This window comes from Rhipicephalus microplus, chromosome 2 (assembly GCF_043290135.1).
Source record: "Rhipicephalus microplus isolate Deutch F79 chromosome 2, USDA_Rmic, whole genome shotgun sequence".
Taxonomy (NCBI): domain Eukaryota; kingdom Metazoa; phylum Arthropoda; class Arachnida; order Ixodida; family Ixodidae; genus Rhipicephalus; species Rhipicephalus microplus.
Genome location: NC_134701.1, coordinates 165,886,434 through 165,903,433, shown reverse-complemented (window position 1 = coordinate 165,903,433; position 17,000 = coordinate 165,886,434). Strand labels below are relative to the sequence as shown.

General features: G+C 46.2%; 1 protein-coding gene across 4 annotated transcripts in view; it reads left to right on the top strand.

Annotated features, from left to right (window-relative positions):
* The window catches only part of LOC119170587 (adenylate cyclase type 8), a 634,357-nt gene that overhangs the window by 562,758 nt on the left and 54,599 nt on the right, over positions 1-17,000 (top strand). For all 4 annotated transcript variants that reach the window (XM_075887054.1, XM_075887053.1, XM_075887056.1 and 1 more), the window contains exons 5-8: positions 411-560; positions 8,842-8,978; positions 10,658-10,769; positions 11,731-11,858. In XM_075887054.1, the coding sequence (XP_075743169.1) occupies positions 411-560; positions 8,842-8,978; positions 10,658-10,769; positions 11,731-11,858 (527 nt within the window). The remainder of the gene's footprint in view (positions 1-410; positions 561-8,841; positions 8,979-10,657; positions 10,770-11,730; positions 11,859-17,000) is intronic.

The following is a 17,000-nucleotide window of genomic DNA, read 5'->3' as shown; positions in this document are numbered from 1 at the left end:
ATGTGAACGGGTTTACGAATGGTAACGTTGACATACTACTACTACTACTACTACTACTACTACTACTACTACTACTACTACTACTACTACTACTACTACTACTACTACTACCACTACCACAACTACGTCTGCAGTGACTGGTGCTGCTGCTACTACGGCTGTAACTGCTGGTGTAAACAGAACAGACGTCGAATGACACAGAACTCATCTGGTGACACTTAGGGAGGGGGGAGGGGAATTTTTCCCGTGTATGCAGTTTTGCTCTTATTTGTGTCTTTTTCTACTCGCTAACGTAAGAGCTTGCATGAGATTCACGAAATTGTGAATTTGCACCAAAAAGTGAGCTTCCAGTAGCATGATTTCACACCGATATCTGGGTAAACTTTTTTCCCCTCTTTTGCTCTTTGCAGATATTAACCAACTCTTGTTTGTATCTCTGCATCAACTTCGTCAGCATGTACACGAAGTATTTGACGGACAGGGCTCAGCGCAATGCATTCTTGGAAACAAGGCGTTCTATTGAGACTCGCTACCGCACTGAGAAGGAGATCAAGAAGCAGGTAAGCTTATTATTTTGCCACACGTACTGATGTGCTTTTATATCACTTACAGTGAAGCTGTAAAATACATTGACTATAAACATTGGTTTCATTTCCCTTACCACGAGTCTTCTCGTGGTATCTTGACGACTACACTAAACTTAAGTGTTGCATTAGAAGAAAAGCTCTGAATTCATTGATATCTTTTGCGGTTTATTCTGATCAATAATATATACAGCATTTGAAGTGTTTCTTGTTACCTCGTCTAGAACGAATGGTACGTCAAATGTTTGACTGCAAATAAAAAAAAATTGTCAGATCTCACATACCTTGCGAATCAACGTTATGCAAAGCATGCGGAAGAAAGACGCCCGTGTTGTAATTCATTTTATGGAGCAACAGTTATTGAAATAACGCTAAAAGTTATGTAAATTTTGCCCACACAGACATATGACAAATTGCAGAAGTTTGTATGATTTGTTGTTTGTATTTGTGGAATAATGCCAACGGGAACATCAGCATTAGCTTGCGCACGCGAGGAGGGTATCCGTGGACACTGCTACATAATCGACAACAGCGCATGTTGCCCAACTGCAATTGACGTTAACCCGACGTGACGGCTGTGACAAAGATTGCATATGTAAGCTTTATCAAATCAGATAGCCAGCATTGCATCCCAAATTGAAGTCTCACGTATATTAGGGTCTATTTGAATAGCAGCTGACAGGCCTGGCATGGTTCTGTGGTAGAATGCTTGATTACTACGTATAATGCTTTGGTTCGATTCCTACTGGGACCGTCATAATATTTTTCGCATTAGTCGGTTCAACGTTTCCGATCTCAGGCTTTCCTTAACGCCCATGCTTTAAAAGGGCCCTGAAACAATTTTTCAAGTAACCATGGAATGGATTTACTGAAAGTGCTTAGTGCCTCACGAATTTAACGCAACAAAAGTTTTAACAGTAAGTTTAGTACGAGCGGAGTTACAAAGGTTTGTCGCACCCTGCAGTCGCATTCTTTATTGTCTCGTCCCGACGATAGCGCGGGAAGCTAAGCAGAGAGAGATGGCAGGGGCAAACAGAATACATCACGTGCGCCTCGTGACCTTGAGCACTTTTTTTTTCTTGGATTGCGTGGCTTTTTCAGTGTGAACCCGCGCGCACGCATGGACAAGTCACAGCGTCCCGCGGCGATCTTGGTAACGACCGAGCGCCATGTTTGAATCAGCCAATGGCTCATAGATGGGCTTTCTAAGTAATTTTAGATGCGGAGCATCTTATACTCGCGCCTTGTAGTGCGCCGTCCGCGCCGTCCACGCCGTCCGCACCGCTTTTCGAACATTCGACAGCTAACGCGCGCGCATGCGCCGTCGCGCCGTCGCCCACTCTTCCACCATCTGTGCATCCCTTCCTCCTCTACACACCGCGCGCGCTTCACTCCTCCACCATCTGTGCACCCTTCCTCCTCTACACACCGCGTTCGACATCTACAATTCTCCTGATTCTCTAGTGGACGCGCATGTGGCGTCGCGCTTCGAGAACATTCAACAGCTGACAGTGCGTGCGCCGTCGTGCTGTATATATACTCAAGGTCGGCGCTCGCTCGCTCAGGTGCCGCTCGTCGGTTGGTTTGTACGGCGCGTCGACGTCCAAGGTCGCGGTGAAATGAATTCCAACGAATCCACAAACACAATGATCGACGTTCCTTCGACCAGCGCCGCCCTTTCGCATACGTGTGTACGTGTTCACTCATTTAACACCCCCTCCTACAACCACTTTAACCAATTTAGCCATCGACCCAAGTAAGTCGCAATTTAACACCCCATTTCACAACCACGTTAACCAATTTAGCCATCGACCCACGTAAGTCGCACTTTAACACCCCGTTAACCAATTATATGGTCCGCATCCTCCTCAGTGTTCCCCCGAGGGAACCTGCGGGCAATTTTTTTTGAGTGTCTTCTGTCATTTGTTGAGAGAAGAGACAGCAAAATTTGATTTTTTGAGGGCATAATTCTTCATTCTCTTCAGCCCCAGCATAAAAACGATTTCCTGCAAATGTATAGGGAGTACCATGCTTCTCCGAAGAATGACAAAAAATGACACAGTGAATGCTCAGTATTCACCACTGACCAAGATTCTGCTCTACTCTACCCTACTGCGGAAAAATTATGAAGACCTATGATGTAGCAGGCGCTCTGCAAATATGCTGGTAGCGTTTACCTAAATAATGGTTAAATAAGGCTATAGAAAGGCCGCTTTTCTATATTTCACTGTAACTGGGCAGCGCGTTCTGCGCAGACCTGGAGGTTTTATATTATTTTACGCTTTCTTGCCTGTTTGAGCATTGAATTCATGTGATTGTTGCGCCTAAAGTCGCTTCCATAACCTGTCGTAGAATAACTCAGTTAGTCGTCTCCTTAGTCTTCGAGTGCCACGGTTTTAAGGAATACTGCTAGCCTGTGTCTCCTCGACGCGAGTGCTGCTCTCACCGGCTATCTAGAAATTAGCACTTCTAAAAAGTACTTAGCCATCCGAGTTACTGTGTTCTCTGGGCTTGCACTCTTGTGGGCAGCCGTCGCCGTGTTCTCTTTCTTGCTTCTCCGCACCTATAGCGTTCCTATACGTAATGGGCTTTTCTTCGCGGTACGCGCCCGAATTACGATTCGCATAGGCGCAGTAAAGGCCGTCTTGACTTTCTCGGCCGTCAGATGCTTTCAGTGCGGCACTTCAATTATGCACGAACTTTACTGTCATAGTATTCCCGACCCCTCCTAATGCTCTATTGCGCACTTCCTGCTAATGACTCATTCATATTCAGCGTTTTCTCGCTGCGTCCGCGTTTCGGAATTCTATGACCAATATTATACGTTTACTTTTGAAATCCGTTGATAATCATCTTGACAAAAGGTGCGCTTTTTTGAAAACTCAGGTGAAAACAAAGTAAAGCATGTAATTTTGGCTTAGTGGAATGTTATATTGCCACATTTTCTCCTCAAGCTTCGTTAACGCCCCGTTACGCTGTAAGTGTCGCCTTGCGCAAACTGCGTTCAATGAACGAGAACTACTCAGATAAGCGTAGGACCTTCCGATGAGATTGCGCGCACGACGCGAACATTACAGTTTCTTTCATAACTACCGTGGCAGGTAGCGATAACGATGGGTTATTCAACGCCACATGTATAGGGAGGACAGGCTCAAGTTTGCGCAGTGCCGTTTACCACCCTAGCGGAAAAAGGGCAAAACTCCGGTCGCTCGGACGTGCTGCGCTTGCTGGGTTGTCCCATAGCACGCTCAGAAAACGTGTTCTTTGAGCGCTTATCTCGCGTTTTTCACGCTATGGGCAGCGCTCCTTTGTCAATCTAGAAAGCAGGCTCGCACTACTGTTGCATTGTGAGCTGCTACAAAAGTTTGAACATGGCGAAGACTTGAAAACTGCCCTTCAAGTTTTACCATTTCCAATGCAAGCAAGTGCGAGAAGCAAATGCGTCAAGAGTGAATTATGGCAGTTCGGCGTTACTCCGTAAACTCGTTACTTCAAAAATTTTTTGTCGTGCACAGTACTACAAACTATTAATTACCTGAAAGAAACGCGATCGCTGGACTCATATTAAAAAAAAACGTGTTTGTGAACTGAAACTACAGCAAGTAGACAACCGCTGTACATTTCGCGATTGGGCTCCGGCTTTCCGAGACAACCATTGGTAGTGCGGAAGTGGTAGAGCTTGCTAGTTTAATACACTTAAAATACTGCACTGTGATCCCTGTGAAAGTTTTATTCATATGATGGCTATAGACTTCTCGTCCCCGCTCAGTTTAAACAGAGTTGTGCTGCGAGTTCGCGCTGAGCGTTTATACAGGTATTGCAACCAACACCCACCGATAAGTTATCATAATGAGGTGCTGTGATGCTAGGATCGAAGTCATGAGTTTGATTTCCGCATGCGCCAGCTGCATTTCCACGGGAGTGAAACGCGGTAACAGTGCGCTCAGATTTTGGTGGAAAAATGATAGACAGGGCGTGTTGGTGTTGTATATTTCAAGCGTACGGTGATATGACGCTCACTGTCAACAGAAGTGACGCTCGGTGTGTGTGCACCTTTTGTCCATTGCCGTCGTGCCGTATTCAAATCAAATGAATTTCGGTGCACGTTAAAAAAAAGGAAAAAATTGCCCGCAGCTTCCCTCGGGGAAACACTGAGGAGGATGCGGACCATATAATTGGTTAACGGGGTGTTAAAGTGCGACTTACTTGGGTCGATGGCTAAATTGGTTAACGTGGTTGTGAAATGGGGTGTTAAATTGCGACTTACTTGGGTCGATGGCTAAATTGGTTAACGTGGTTGTAGGAGGGGGTGTTAAATGAGTGAACACGTACACACGTATGCGAAAGGGTGGCGCTGGTCGAAGGGACGTCGATCATTGTGTTTGTGGATTCGTTGGAATTCATTTCACCGCGACCTTGGACGTCGACGCGCCGTACAAATCAACCGACGAGCGGCAACTGAGCGAGCGAGCGCCGACCTTGAGTATATATACAGCACGACGGCGCATGCACTGTCAGCTGTTGAATGTTCTCGAAGCGCGACGCCACATGCGCGTCCACTGGAGAATCAGGAGAATTGTAGATGTCGAACGCGGTGTGTAGAGGAGGAAGGGTGCACAGATGGTGGAGGAGTGAAGCGCGCGCGGTGTGTAGAGGAGGAAGGGATGCACAGATGGTGGAAGAGTGGGCGACGGCGCGACGGCGCATGCGCGCGCGTCAGCTGTCGAATGTTCGAGAAGCGGTGCGGACGGCGCGGACGGCGCACTACAAGGCGCGAGTATAAGATGCTCCGCATCTAAAACTCAGGTGGGTGGAGACAATCTGGAGTCTCAGTCCACGGCCTGCCTCCTAATGATATGATGGTTCGGGCACGTAAAATATTATGTCCATGCATGCACCCGAGCCATGGGCGATATACAGCTGCCGCTATAAAAACGCGTTGAAAAAATCACAGCATATCCACGAAGTGAAGAATGATGAGTGGGGCGAAGCGTCCGTCAGTTCGTCCATGCTTCCGTCTGTCCGTTCGTTCTTGCTTCCGTCCGTTCGTTCTTGCTTCCGTCCGTTCGTTCTTGCTTCCGTCCGTCCATGCAACCATTCGTGCGTCCATCCATGCGTCCGTCCATATGTCCGTGCGTCTGTCCGTGAGTCTGTTCATTCATCTGTCCATCTGCCTGTTTGTGCGTCCATGTGTCCGTATGTCAGCGCGTCTGTCCATCCGTCTGTGCGTCTGCTAGTCTGTTTGTCCACCCGTCTGTGCATCCATCTAGTGAACACTCCAAGTACCGCCATCTCTCATCCCACATCCCCAGTGTCCATCCGTCTGTCCGTCTGCTGGTCTGTTTGTCCACCCGTCCGTGCATCCATCTAGTAACACTCCAAGTACCGCCATCTCTCATCTCGCATCCCCTGTGGCACATACCCGCTCTACATCGGGTATGTGCTACCGGTGCCTACGTACTAATACACACCTACAAAGGATGGACAGACCCACGCCTTAAGAAGCTTCGTCCTCAAAAAAAACCAAGGCAGATATAAAACTTTTGATGGTTTCATGCAATTTGACGCCGTTATCAGGGGCGAATCTCGGCCTAACTAAAAACATTCTCGATCCTTGTGGGTATTGTGTAACATGGCGACGACCAAGCAAGCTGTCAAACCAACCTAATCAACATTCGAATAAGTGAACACGCTGCTTAATCAGGCGTGGATATTGTCCAAAATGAAGCATGTGCTGCAAGAAACATGCAAGGTCGAAGTGGGCATAAAATTCTTTTTTTTTTGTGCGCGTATTTATACTTTCAAAGGAGCTGCAAAAATCAAAGGTATAATTGACCTTACAATACGACATTGTTAACATCTGATGAAAACCTCAGGAAAGGTGAAACTTTTATGAAACTGAACACCCGAATCGAAATGGTGCCGGGGCCTGAACAGGAAGACGTAATTTGTCTCTTTCCACACACATCCTAATAAACTAAAAGCCGCATGACAAACTTGACATTCGAGCAGTATAAATCCGAACGCTATATACAAATTCACGTGAAAGCATCGTGGTAGTTTGCCGACATTCGGCGGCTGCATTTTAGAATGAGGCGGAAATGTTGTATAGGCCTGCGTGCTCAGATTTGGGTGAACGTTAGAGAACCTCAGGTGGTCGAAATTTCTGGAGCCCTCCACTACGGCGTCTCTCATAATCATATGGTGGTTTCGGTACGTTAAACCCCACATATCAATCGATCAGTAGTTTGCCGACAACTCCGAGAAGACACAAATGCCGCAGCATGGTTTAGGACGTAAAACCCCACATATCAATCAAATCAACAATTGCCGCAGCAAACGAGCGTTTTACCAGTAAAAAACATATAAAATTCACGCCGTCACCTCCCTTTTTGTGTCATAGAAAGCCAGCTGTTCACTATCAACATTAATGTAATTGATTGATTGATATGTGGGGTTAAACGTCCTAAAACCACCATATGATTATGAGAGACGCCGTAGTGGAGGGCTCCGGAAGTTTCGACCACCTGGGCTTCTTTAACGTGCACACAAATCTGAGCACACGGGCCTGCAACAATTCCGCCTCCATCAGAAATGCAGCCGCCACAGCCGGGATGCGATCCCGCGACCTGCGGACCAGCAGCCGAGTACCTTAGCTACTAGATCACCGCAGCGGGGCATGACATTCATACAACACTCGCTAAAAGACATTGTGTATCACTTGCTTGGTCCCGCAAAGGTTGTTAATGAATCGTTCGCGGTTCTGATAAGAATCACACCGTGAAAACGTTTTTATAATATTTTTAAACCTTAAAGCCGTTTCACATGACACAAAAAGTAGCGATTTTCAGTCTACGAATTCGCTGGCAGTGAAAAGAAAGGCCAGTTCACTCCCGCCGCAATGGTCCATGGTGAGCTTCCATAATGTTGAAAATTTTCGTTCCGATCGCAGCGGCGGGAGCGATTTTCGGTCGGGACCCGTCGAAATAAGGCCGGGCCGGCCAAGCCGTTGAAATTGAGTCGACGTGTTTGTTTTGGTAATGGCCGATTCTCGGCATTTTAAAGTGTGGTTAGATTAGAAAGTGTTCCTAAATTGAGAAACAAAAGTGCTCTTCGTTGCCGTTCATGGAAACTTAATAATATCATAATGCACACATTGCTTGCTACATTATGTTTAAAAAATTATACAGTGTCTGTCTCAACGAATGGTGCCAAGAAAGGTTGCTCGCCGCTCTAGTCGCAGAGCGAAAATCTCGGACCATTCGTGGCCTATGTAAAACGAAACCACCCAATGGTTGCGAACAGCGTGATTGGAAAGAGCGGAACGTTTTTTTTTTTTCGCTGCAATCGTGGCATGTGAAGCAGCCTTTAGGAGCAAGTCAAAGGTGACGCTGCACGAGGAGAGCGACCAGACAACAGCGCGTGCAGAGCGCGTGAACGTGCTGAGATGGCGCAGGCAGAAAGCGGGAGCGGGGCACCGAGCGACCGGCTTTTGCTAGAAAGGCGGCGAAACGCGTGCGGCGCAGCGCCCCCTGGCCGAGGTTGGGAGGCCCATAATACCGACGCGCTTCACCGCGTGTCATTTCATCGACCACCGGCTCGCTGCGCGCCGATATCAGAGTACAGCGTGCATTGCTTGCTGTAATTTCACTTCGCGTTACGCGGCGACAAAATGGTTGGTATGTGAGGTTTGCCGTCCCAAACCACCCATATGAATATGAGAGGCGCTGTAGTGGAAGGCTCCGGAAATTTCGACCACCTGGGGTTCTTAAACGTGCACCCAAACCTGAGCACACGGGCCCACAGCATTTCCGCCTCCATCGAAAATGCAGCCGCCGCCACCGGACTTTGATCCCGCGACCTAAGGGTCAGCAGGCGAGTACCTTAGCCACTATACCACCAAGGCGGGGCTTGTCGACAAGATCGGCCAAATAAACAGCTTCACTTTGAAGAAGCCTACTTCTGTCTTCGTTAACATCACGACCCCGTAACACTAACGTCGGTTCAAGAGAGTACCTTGATCATTGAATAAAGTCAGTTTTCTTTTTTTTTTTTTGACGCGCGTGCGGGCTAATACGCTGTGAACATCCGTTTAAAGATCACACAAACCTGTGGAAGTAACCAACGCTAGATTCGGTACTTCGATATAGCATAGTATCGTGCCTTTGTTCTACAGGTGTAATACCATACTCTAGAATACGCTTGTGCTGTCAAACTGACCATTGCACATTAGCATTTTCTCATTTTCTATTCTCAGGAGAGCCTGTTGCTGTCCCTGCTTCCTCGTTTCGTGGCACAAGAGATCATCAAAGACATATCGAATGAAGAAGACCACCGGAAGTTCTTCACTTCTCAGTTTCACAAGATCTACATCCACTGCTATGACAACGTAAGGTAAGGGGCTTATACTATAATGGGTTCCGCTTTTGGAATCTCAGTGTGTCATGTTTAGTCACAGTGTGTTGACAGTCCTTTTGTATTTACCGTGGGGCTGCTCATGTTCTCGCAAAAGTTACCTTCCTCATTTTGTCATGGCGCGTTTGATTCAATACTCACTTTATTACCCCTGTGTCATGTATATAACCGAACACGACGTGCTGTATATACATCAAACTCCGAAGCTTCGAAAACGGGTTGCGCCACCTTTCGGGCAGTATTGGGTAGTGCAAAGTGCCACTCTCCGGCAGAGTGCGCTGCGAAACCAGGTGCAACTAGTGAGTGCAAAACAATCATTTAGCATAGTGTTGCATGTTTTGCGCAATTAACACTTACGAGCATAGTTTGAGAAAATTGACCAGACTAAGACATCGATAGCGTTTGAATAAACGCTTTACAGAGGCTTCTCCACACATGCTTAAGATGTGCGGTGTATTAGTGTGATTTCAGTAAGCTAAGCAGCTAGTAGAAGTAGTCTCGTCTTCTTTATATGTCAGGTATAATTTGTGCGATGTGGGCGTTCCTTAGTCGAAAGCTCAATTGATCGCTGGGGCTCGCTATTATTTGCCGAATGAACTCTGAGTGGCTTCGGATCTGCGCCAACAAACTGAGCCTCCCGCTTTCTGCTTTTTTTATTGAAATGGAAAAATAAACGACGCCGTTGTTGTCCACATTCTTTGGTGATGGCAACCGTTTTCCAGATGGGTGTTGCAATATACAATGAACAAAATACGCCAACACATATACAGCCCTACATACGTAAGTTCGAAAATTCTCATTTGAGCAGAGCAAACACACAGCGGCGGAGCACACTTTCAATAGTGCCCTCAATCCTACAAATGTTTGTCTTCATGAAAATGTTGGAGCACTTTCATTACTTTGCGTTTTATACTTGACGGCTATGGGCCTATAGTGTTTTCATCAAATAAAGCGTTCGTTTCGAGTCTAGCATGTGGAGTTTCTGTTCGAGTCACCATCTATGTGTGTAGTTTGGGGGCAGCCGTGCTTCACTTTCTGCTAGTTGGCTTTTGTGTCCTGAGGAGTGAACCACTGCAGAGTGGTTTTCTCCTAAAAATATATCACTTTAACAGCCTTTGCGCAACGTCATTCAATGTTATGTTCTTTAAGGGCTCATCTGTACAGTGGAGTACACCCAAAGGATCTTTGCAGCGATGATAGCGACGAGAACGGCACACATGGCGGCCACGTTAATATCAAGTATGAGGGAGGTGAAAAGTTCGTATATTCATCTGCGCTTTGATTCCCAAAGATGAATGAATATAAAGACTATGTTCCGTTGAAGTTCTGTGCAGCACCACTTACGACATAAAATAAAAAAAAGGGCATGAGGGAAGTCCTGTCTCTTCTGAATGCCGTGATATAGCAGCACCACCGTCGGGACACCTGTCACCATGTAATATTGGAGTGGAGCGGCTAATTCGGTTGAGCGAAATTACCAAACCTTCAACCGAGTTCTGTACTACCTGGTATTGTTTTAGTGGGATGACTCAGTGCTATCCCATAGTTGAGTACGAAGTACTCGAAATCGTTAAACAATTTTTCTAAACACACTACCTGGTTTATCTGCGGGAAAATTAGCTAACTTCTCTTTTATTTTTTCGTCTTTTTTTCTGCAGCATTCTCTTTGCAGACATACAAGGATTCACAGCTCTGGCCTCTAGATGCTCGGCCCAAGAACTGGTCAAGGTTCTGAATGATCTGTTTGCTCGCTTCGACCGACTTGCTAACGTAAGTGAAGAAAAATGAACAAAATTTGCTTGCCGGCCTCGCAGCCATATTGCAAATGGAGCATATTGAGACGAAAGAAAATTATAATTAGCTTTTTAGTTACTCCATATTTCATAAAGAAAAAATTGGAAATCTTAGGGTTTGTCTTCTCTCATATGGCCAATCAGAATGGTCAAATGTGCTACGTAACGAGCAACAATGCTGCCTAAAGAGAACCCGGACTCAGTCTTCCTCCATCGAATGCGAGTGCCACGGCCGGAAAGAAATCCGCGAAGCTCAATGCGTTTTCAAGTTACCATCCAAACCGTTTCAAGGTTTTCTTAACCACGGATATCAAGAGTGCTTTATAAATAATCCTAACCAGTATAGCTGAGGGGAACAGCTCTATTGCAAATTTCGCTCTCCTAAAGTCCAGCAAGTCTACTAAAATATCCGAAGGAGTTCATAACTTTATAACTTGTCAAGGTTCATCTTCACTTCCTATGTGGAACTTATTTGTTTCCAAGCCCATCGCTATTGTATTTTTCCACGGTTTTGCATTACCTAACAGCAAAATAAGCCACGAGTGAGAAGAGAATGAGAATCTGTGGCCCCTTTAAACAGCAAGAAGAAAAAGAAACCCGTCGAGAGAAGACTGTCGAAGTTCAGTTCTTTACGTGCATTTTCTCATTCTCCGGATACTATGCCATATACGTTGCAACCCCTTTTAGCCCAATCAGAAGCAACTTTTGCTATCTCATCATAACAGAAACCATGGCGGTCTAACTTATTCTCTCGAAAACAACTGAAAATTAAAGAAATAATCCGTTGACTAGGCATATTTTCCGCGTCTACTCTTCTCCCTTATTTCTCCCGAGCCCGAGCTCATTTATTTTCGCCTTCAAACGTAAGCAACTAATGCTTTTTTGCGAAAGTCTTCGACCACGACGGGGATTGTCGTCGTTCTTTCTTGCTCCCCCAGGAGAACCACTGCCTGCGGATCAAGCTGCTCGGCGACTGCTACTACTGCGTGAGCGGCCTTCCGCACGCTCGCCCAGACCATGCGCACTGCTGCGTCGAGATGGGATTGCACATGATACAAGTAATCAAGTAAGCGGCTGTTTTGCTTCCACGTCCGGTACACCAGTACGTACGCGAGTTCGCCTTCGTTTTCACGATTTGAGGTGGTTAGATGCAGCATGCCTGCCGCGATCCCGTGTTTACATGAGCCCTATTTATGCATGTCTAAGTTTCTAATATAGTTGCGTTACGTTCACGCGCATTTTCACTTCGCAAATATATATGCTGAGCACCACTTAAGCATTGGTGAAAAGATTATTTCCCTATAACACGCCTCTAATAAACCTAGTTAGTCCAAATGAATACGTCTTAATGAATCAAAATATGACGCTAAATGTCACCAAGCGCAGCGTCTATTCCACGTGAACTGACGTCACGTAACCAAGGCTATGTACGAAATATAAAAGTTGGTCTCATAATAAACACAAAATAATATGTCGTGCTGTGTATCGCATGGAGAGTTCATATCGTGCGGGCATATCTTTGACTGACTCGCATTGAAGGTACGTTTACCTTCCTTTTTGTCCACTTTTCTTACGCCTGTTCACGGAACACTGGTAACCTCTGACCATAATATTTCAAAACTTTTGAGTGAAACCTTCCACACCTACCTTCTACTTATGTGTGTTATGCAGGATGTACTGATGTTAGCCGCTTTCGCGAAGTATAGGCCAGAACACGTACGCTATTAGTAAAATCCTGGCTAGGACACACGCCAGCAGGCAGGAAATCAAGTCAAATTATGCAGCTAGCTACGTGACTCCGTAGTCGGGACAAGGACTAGCCGGAATATTAGGTCAAATTTTTCATGGGTACGGCCTGTGGTTACGCGTGATATTTCCGTAGGCGTCTGGCCCTGACGCGGTTGCGAAAAAAAAACATTATTTCAAACATTCGAGAGCAGTTTATCACCGATAAAGTGGTGGATATTATGACTTAGGTAATTGAAAACCCATGAGTATCACAATCATCTACATCTGTGACATACATATATATATATATATATATATATATATATATATATATATATATATATATATATATATATATAGTCCAATAGATCCTCCGTGAGCGGTCACAACGTGGTTTATTTCGACGTTTCGGCCTAGAGTCTGGCCTTCATCATGATGATGAAGGCCAGGCTATATATATATACCAAGTGGCTTTTTGCAAACCGTCCGGGGAACCTTGAACATTTTTGTGTAATATGCATTTGTTTGCGCATGTATTTGATCAGCGAATAGTTTGTAGGGCTTTATGAACTCGAGAAAACCACGGTGAGTACTTTGGGCTCCGACTTTGGTTCGTGGTGCGCCGTTGCGCAAGAACGATTAACGTGTGTTCATGCGTCGTTTTAGTGCTTCCCCGTGAACTGCGGGTGTTTAGCAGCGCGACGAGGCTGTCTTCGGCTGTCGAAACGTACGTATATTTCTCGCACGTGCGTGTGCTGGGAGCTATTTCGCTTATTTGTGTCACGAAGTACACCCGTGTCAGTGACAGCAGCATATATTCTCAGCTGTTTGAAGACAACGCGCTTTCGCAAGTAAACACTGCATGGATATTTTAGCGTGACTACTCTAACATTTGCATTTCGCACGTGCGAACCGCCACGAGCTTCACGCTCGGGCAGCAGCGCCTTTCTCGCATTTCGAAGATTACTTAGTTCCGCAATTAAAATTTATGCGCATTATTTTGCGATATACATTGGTTTTTACTCAATTTCAGTCTTTAACTGATCTTATTTGTGGAAAGTGGCTACTCTTACAATTATTCAGTATCACACTTGAATGCCGAAACGCTCACAAATGTCAAATATGACGTACACAAATTAGCGATGGACAAGTAGGCCTCCCTCCGAATAAATAATGCCTCTGTACATCTCTTTCGTGGACGTCTGCGTGCAATTGGGGTCGAGAAATGCTGCAGAACGAAGCTAAAAATCCTAATTGTTACTGCAGGCAGTTGCTCTTTAGAAAATGGGAATTTTTATAGCTGGTACATTATGTCCACTGCAGTACACTGGTTGTGTTGGTCGTGGTTCACTGTTGCAAATGCATGCTGGAATATGAGAACTCTATTTATTATTCAACAGAGTGAGCAAATGTCGGTGGCTTATTATCTCCTCTGTACCTGGCTTCTGACTTCTGTACTTGATGTTCAAGTTGATCATCAAACTACGCAACCACTAATCGAACATCAACCAACCGATTTTCAAGTTTCATCTTTCTCTGTCTCGCTGCGTTGCGTTTGTTTCTTTTTTGCCGTGTTTCCTAAAATTATCAGTCCAACTTGGTTTGTAGAACATGAGCATCAATATACACAGGCCAGTGTTTCAGTAAGCTCTCGCGCATGTACTATAGGAAGACAAAGCAACGCACGGTGGCGCTACGACTCTAGACATGCAGCGCTATCCCTGGTAGAAAAGAAGAAATTGAGGATTGTATATCGCGCGTTTTCTCTTCTCGCCAACGCGCTGCCGCTCGCTTACGTGCTTGAGAAGAGAGCGCGTGGTGCGTTTGAGACACCTCACAACATACTGCCTGCAGTGCGGCTTCATAAAGATCTTTGAGCTGGACAAGCACTTCCGAGAAGCGAAGCTAACAAAAGGAGTAAAGGTCATTAGTCATGTTTATGATGTGGGGGCAGACGACAGAAGACATGGACACCCGAGTCACTGCGAAATGCATTTCTCAGGTTCGTGACGATACCATGTACGACGTGTGCCTCGAGGTAAGTCTCATTCTGCCGACATGAAGCCACGTACTATATCGATGTGCGGCGTTGACGTTTATGAAAACCACAATAATGTTGTTTTGATGTGGTATCTAGCAGTAGCAGCCGTGTACGGTGATGTGCAAACGTTTGGTTGTGCGAAAAACTAAATAAAAACTAAAGTTATAAGGTCATGGCAATAAAATGTACGATAAGCTTTAGAGTCATGTCCGCGCATCGGCAGCATGACCCGCTGACCGCGACAAAGTAGCAAGCTGAGCTTTAACCACAGTGAGCTAAGTTTGAGTGCTCGCTTCGTTTTTATTCGTTTTTTTTTTTGCTTTTTTTGGGGGGGTGGGGGGCTCTCGTGCCATGCTTACTCTATCTTGCGCTACCGCGGCTGTGACTTTCTAGGGAACTGATATCGCTTTACACGTGGAGAACGGCCTTTGCTTTTGACTGAATCGCTGTGGCAGCCCACAACACAATAATACTTCGGACCTCGCCGACGCTTCCGAGGGGCCGCTTCTGCCATCGCGGAAAGGCAACTTCACACCGCGAGCGTGTCGTTTTATCGCGCCAAGCTGACGAGACGGCGTCGAAGTTCTCCAACACTAGAACCCGTTCCGCGCGTGTCCCACGCACTCCGATTTCGGCAAAACACACTGACTCGCCTCAGTTCGCCTGCGCAGTCTCCCGTGCCTCTCCTCAAGTTTTCCGGAGCTCGCCGCCAGGGCCAGGCACGGCGTTGTCGTCGCTCCACAAACTTGACTAGCACCGCGAACACGAAACTTCTTAGCTTCCGAGGTTCTCGCCTCTTTTTTTTTTTTATTTCACGCGCGCGCGGCGGAGAACATGCGCGGACGCGCTTCTCAATTTTTCTTTCTTCCCCTCCCCTCCCCTTTTATGATTCATCGTGCAGGCGTTGCCGACGCTTGCCGCCACTTCGGTGCACCCTTTTGCTCCCCATCACGTGCATCTGCGTACGTGGCCGTATACGCACTTCGGCCGCTTATCAGCCATTGCTGTAGGCGGCATTTTTCATGTTCGAGGCCGCCTAAAGAGAGTCACGTATATCTCTCTTCGCCAGGATGTCCACAGCCGTGATAATAGAGAGTACGTAGGAGCGCACATCATATGTGCCGCCCATTATCCGGTTCCTGACGGAGAGTATATTGCTCAATTTCATCGCTCAGTATGGACACCATATTTTTTAAAGACGAGAGTCTTTCATGGGGACTTTTGGCGGAAAAATTTTGGTCTGTCTGTCTGTCTGTCTGTCTGTCTGTCTGTCTGTCTGTCTGTCTGTCTGTCTGTCTGTCTGTACATTTGTCTGTTTGTCTGCCCTATCAGTACCTCAAACGCCACCAAACGGCCAACCCCATCCGCAGCGCCCACCAATATCGCTCACGCTTTAGCGTCCATAGTTGTGCGATTGTCAATTAAAAAGCAATTATTGCGCATATCTGAGGCGCCATAACAACACGTCGATGTTTTGTATGTCTGCCTTTATACTAGAAGAGGCAAACACAAGTAACTCTAAGGACTGCAGCGTTTATCGTGCTGCGCTGACAGTGTAACGCGATGCTCAAAAAGGTAAGTGTTTTCACTGCTTTGCTACGATAACACGGTGGTGGCACCTGCCCGTCGCTCTGCGTTCTACACCTTATCAGCCCCGAGGCAGGCGCGCATCTTTCTCCGCGGGCGCACACGCCTTCGTTTTCGAAGGTAACTGCCAGATGGCGCTTGTGTGTAACGTGCCTCGATGCGCTCGTTCGCTTCTGCTAAATGCTCGAGGCACTCCAACTCAGCGCATCCAGAATACCATTCACCAGTTTTCTTGCGCAGAACATTAAATAAACGGTTTGTTCACTCTCTCCAGACGTATGAATATCGTCTTTCTTTGATATTTGCATTGTAACATGCAGATTCAGGGCCAATTTTTTTTCAAGCTCAGAACGTCACTTTGTTGCCAGATTGCTAGTTTAAAAGTAGTCATTTACGCTATTCACTTGACGCATGTCAATGTTCTTGTAGCAAAAAAAGAAAAAGTCGCTCTGAAATATTGGCCGTCCAGATGGCCCACATCCGGGTGGTCAGGTTGGACCTGAACGTCTCCGAGTGGGCCTGGCCAGGTGACATCGGTTTAACTCGTGCCTACTGTGGACCAAATAACGTTTTTTTAACTCACACAGTGTTCAACTTCAATGAAAGCAGAGTGCAAATAGGTCTCTAATAAAGTTATCAAGCTAGCAGAGCTGATATCCAAGCTGCGCTTGAATAAATTTGAATTTCTTGATGCGTGTACAAGATGGTAAATACGGATGCTATTGTTTTCATTTCTTGGTTTTTCAATGGATGTATCTGCGCATGTGCTGCTGGTACATATATGTTCCATGACGACATTGTGAAATAGAGTTCTAAGTAGCACTTCTCTTTTGGGTATGTGTCTTTATTGCG